Raw genomic sequence first — 4,604 nt, forward strand, 5'->3', positions numbered from 1 at the left:
AGGAGAATTTGACTGTTCCTCCAGAAATAGAACAACCTCCTATTTCGGTTTTTGTTTGAAATGTTTGTTTTTTCTGACTGCATGTTACGTTATGTTAATTTGTATTAAAAAAAAATAAGAATAATAATGCCAGAATTTTAATCTGTGACTTCCCAATGAAATTTAACCTTGAAGTGATTCATTAGGAGAATGCTTGGATAAAGGAATACGCTTGATGACTCTTATGCTGTCAGCAGTATCACATAAAATCACACCTACAAACACCTCAATATTTGAGATGCAATTTAATACAGTTAACCTTTGCCTTTATCGGGGCTGGACTTGTAAACCCACCAACTTTGAATTACCGATCTCTATATCACATAAACACAGTGTGTGTATTCTTATATACCGAGGGAGTATTACAATCTTAAAAATACAGAAAGTGCCCCATTACTTTTGCGTTTATAATAAAAAACGTATCAAAATAAAAAACACATATTCAGCACCATGGACAGCAGAGCCGTTAATAAGGTTTATGTAGGAAGAAGCCTTTGCTTTTAGGAAATTTAAAATTATGTAGTAACTTTCCAAATATATATACATATGAACATGTACTTTCATACTAACAATGTGGATTATGTTCGCAATAATGTGATATAAATCGATATGTATGACGATAGAACGAGACCCACGTGTGGGTAATTAAGCGAGAGTATGGCTGTCTAAAAAAAATCAGGGTGCGTACACTGTCATTAGTCTATGTGAAATATAGTTTATTCACCTTGTCACGTTTTTATGTCTGGAGGTTCTTTTGGTCTGAAGGTTCAGTTTATACCAGAAGAATTGTTGGGTTTCTTTTCATGTTTTCATGTTTATGTTTTTGATCGATAAATACCGTTTCGTATACCGTCTGCTAAAGTGACTGAATGTCCATCTGGCTGTTCTGTGGGACCTTTAGAATCCTCTGCAAATACCAAACGCAGAAATGTTATTTTAGAATTCCAAAAACTTTCACTTACCACAAGATGGCAGTGCAAGTCAAACCAAAAAGCACTGAAGAAAAATGTAAGATTTTGTCACTTCACTGTTGCTCACTGTACGTGGCCTCCTCTCCCTCTTCTTTCTGGCTACTAATTATGTCAGTATTATATTTTACATCAGTGATGCTGTTGTGGCAGCAGTTTAATGCAAAGAAGTCACAACGTATACATAAATTATCCTCAAAATATGAACAACCTTGAAGATGAACTACTTTTCATTAAGCCCAACTTTTCACAATAAAAAAAAGTGCAAAAGTCGATATAACATTAAATAAAATAATCTATACTTCGTTCATATTTATGAAACTGAGAAGAAAGCACCCATAACACAGCTGGTGTTCCCTGATGAGTGTGTCTTTTACTTTTGCTTTCTCATGGTTTCAAATTTGTGCCTCTGCAAAACTTTAAAGACTACTGTTCTGCTGAGCTCCTGAGAAACAAAACTTACTTTTTAAATCCAACATTTAAAAAAGATCTATACTGTTTCTAGAAAACACGTTGTCTACCCTTTCTTATAGTCATTTAGTATTTAAGACATCACTTCGAAATGGTCCTTTCAAAAATAAATCTCTTTAATGATTAGGGATTATTACAGGCGGGAAGCAACAGTTTAACCATCAGAAAAAACACAAAACAAAATTAAGTGAAAGGTTCAGATATATTGACGTTTTTGGTACAATATAGATATTGCTTATCCATGTGTGTGACGTCAGTCGCATAAGGAAAACGTGAAGTGCTAAAACAAGTCCCCACAACAAAATGATTACTAAAGAAATTGAAAGGTCAAAGTTCATTGGAAAGAAAGATGTGCTTCATAAGCTGCCGTATAAGGAAATGTTACGTTAGAATCACTCCGCCAAGGGCTTAACTTAAATGAAGTGGATTTGTGGGTTTTATTTTAGGAACCACTTTGCCTCTTCTTGTCACATTACACATGGCTTTACGTCCTGATAGACGCTTTGATGATGATGATGATGATGATGGAGCTGATGATAATAAGATCCACTGGTGTTGGGATGAAGGTTTAAAACGAATTCCTTCCTGTCACACACGGGAGCTGAGTGGCTGGAATATCGAGACAATCCCACTGTAAACAAACAGGATACAAGAGGTCAAGTAGTCATTTCTTTGGTCAAGCTGTAGATTTATAGAAGCACGCAACCAAAAAAGGAAAGAAAGAAAAAGGGCCACAACTTTAGAGCATTTCCTTTTAGACAATTTTAGACCTAAAATTGGTTGGCGCTACTTTTGAACAACATTTATTTATTTCTGTCTTTCTTTTTATCTTTTTTCTTTTAAAGTTGTCATATTTTCCATAGCTGCCTTTATCCAAAGGATATAAGAGCAGTTCATGTTTACACTGTTAGGCAGTTGATGATGCAAATTCTAGTGGATTCCTCACTCTAACATCCTAAAGTCACAAATCGTAATAAAACAACAGATTTTTCCCATTGCAAACAATAAGGTATTAAACGCATTTTGAGACAGATTCTGATAAACAAATCAAGTCTGCTGATTTTCCTAATTTTATATTTCTAAAAAGAACTACTTGTAAATATATATATATATATATATATATATATATATATATATATATATATATATATATATATATTAATGAATGTTTTTCATTGTATACAAATGTGCCTTTTAGCGTATTTTAACAAAAAAAAACGTGTTTACAGACTAATCAATAATACAATAAAAGCAGGTTTGACATTTTTAGTGAAGTTTATGAATCTGCTTGAAATTTTTAAAAAAGGTTTGTTTTCATAATTAACAGTTTTAATGAGCTGCTGTTATTGTGTATTTAGACCTACATTTGTGTAACACGGGGACCTCTGAAAAGGCTTCTATGCAGACGCTATGGCATGATAATAAAATGTGAAATAACAATGATAGCAATAAATCAGTTAAATGAAACAAAAGCCACGATTGAACACCAATATTTTGATGCGTGATAAAAAAAATAAATAAATAAATATCAAAAAATATTTTATAGCCTTAAAAACTACTTTTCTGTTCATCTTGCTGCTTTTCAATTTTAATTTTAAATATATTACAAATTGATATGTTTTATGTATAGATTTTTAAATAAACCTGTTCGCATAAAAAATACATTGTAAAATCTTGATTTTTCTATGTATTTTTTATGTGTGTGAAACATGAAAATCTGTTTTTTGTTTTGTTTTGTTTTTTGTTTTTTAAAAAGAGCGTTGACTTTATCTGTGATAGATAAATGATCAGTTATTCACGGCCTCAAGTGACTCACTGTGGTAAGCAGAGAATATAAAACAGTGTAGGTAATAAAATGCATACCTGAAATGTCAGAATCTCGTGCATTATGGTGCAAATAGCCCTGGTCCAGCGCGTAAGACGTCATTCCCGCATGTACGGCTGAGGAGTTTGGACTGCTTGATCTCACCGACTGCTGTTTGATGTACGATGACACACCAGGTGTACTCCAATGTGAAGCTGCATTTGCATATGGAGACTGACAGTCCAAAGTGCCTATCATCGCTTGGGAGGACTGCAGGGGGCTGCTGCTACTGTCGGGGCAATAGTCTGAGTTAGAGGCCACCTGACATGCGGCCATATATGACGACCCGGAGCTCGATGACATGTGCGGGAGGTGATGTCCTCCTCCGAGTCCATCGAAGCCACCTGGAACTGTATTACCCATTAAATCTAAGTTGTAGCTGTTATGACATGCTAATGAGCCTGCGGGTGATTGGAAATCAAAGTTCTGGGACAGCATGGATGCACCAAACCCGATCCCATTCATCATCCTGTACATTGGTTTTAAAGCTTGGCATTTCCTCCGGAACCCCCGGGGTCTGCGACGAAACGAGCCCTCCTCAAACATAAACTCACTGCCAGGGTCGATGGTCCAGTAGTGCCCTTTGCCAGGTCTGCCTAGACCCTTGGGTAGTTTTATAAAGCACTCGTTCAGAGACAGGTTATGTCTGACAGAATTTTTCCATCCCTGGTATGATCCCCTGAAGAAAGGGAATCTGGCCTGGAGAAACTGATATATTTCGCTTAAAGTAAGTCTTTTAGTTGGCGAGCTTTGAATAGCCATCACAATTAAGGCAATGTATGAGTAGGGAGGCTTTTCGGGGCGCCTCAAGCCGGAGTTTCCCTTTTTCCCTTTTGCTGATTCATTATGCGCGCTCTCCATCACTGGCTGTGGGCTCAGCCCAGATGCCCTTAGAGCACCGGCCGCTGGACTTGCGCGCAGAGGACTGGGTAGATCCAGATGTTGCTGGGAATTCTCAGTCGTCATAGCCGTGCCTCTTTCTGGTTTCATACAACATGCAACTCTCTTTTCCTGTATTTTAAGCACCGTTAAAGGCTTCTAACGCAGAATTCACGGAGGTCAGTGTCCCGTTGCGATGCTCGGTAAGATTATAACCGTGAAAATCAAGAAACGCAGGCGCTGAGCCTCCTTCCTCTCTCTGCCCATCGCTGGCAATAATCCCATCAGAGAGGGGAAATAAAGCTCCTAGACTTTGCTTGCGCATATCCACCCGGCCAAACACAACTCGACCACCTATCAGTACTTAAATCTCTCTCTGCCCC

General features: G+C 37.1%; 1 protein-coding gene across 2 annotated transcripts; it reads right to left on the bottom strand.

Moving 5' to 3' along the window:
• Positions 1–1,945: 1,945 nt before the first annotated feature.
• On the bottom strand, positions 1,946–4,332 carry foxf2a (forkhead box F2a). 2 transcript variants are annotated; one of them, XM_085378117.1, is made up of 2 exons: positions 3,342–4,332; positions 1,946–2,109 (listed from the first exon to the last, which is right to left on the bottom strand). In XM_085378117.1, exons 1-2 carry the CDS (start codon positions 4,330–4,332, stop codon positions 1,946–1,948), a joined length of 1,155 nt encoding a protein of 384 aa, XP_085234243.1. The 2 variants fall into 2 exon arrangements, with proteins under 2 accessions (XP_085234243.1, XP_085234244.1); XM_085378118.1 differs by having other exon boundaries at positions 1,946–2,112; positions 3,336–4,308.
• Between the last annotated feature and the right edge of the window lie 272 nt (positions 4,333–4,604).

The sequence above is a fragment of the Diplotaxodon limnothrissa genome, linkage group LG18, assembly GCF_057381915.1.
Source record: "Diplotaxodon limnothrissa isolate DT_005_m linkage group LG18, D_limnothrissa_male_GT1.1, whole genome shotgun sequence".
NCBI lineage: Eukaryota > Metazoa > Chordata > Actinopteri > Cichliformes > Cichlidae > Diplotaxodon > Diplotaxodon limnothrissa.

Coding starts and splice junctions, on each gene's coding strand:
- foxf2a (XM_085378117.1), bottom strand. CDS start 4,332: ATGAAACCAGAAAGAGGCACGGCTATGACGACTGAGAATTCCCAGCAA. Junction 2,110..3,341: donor ACGAGATTCTGACATTTCAG/GTATGCATTTTA, acceptor GTTTGTTTACAG/TGGGATTGTCTCGATATTCC.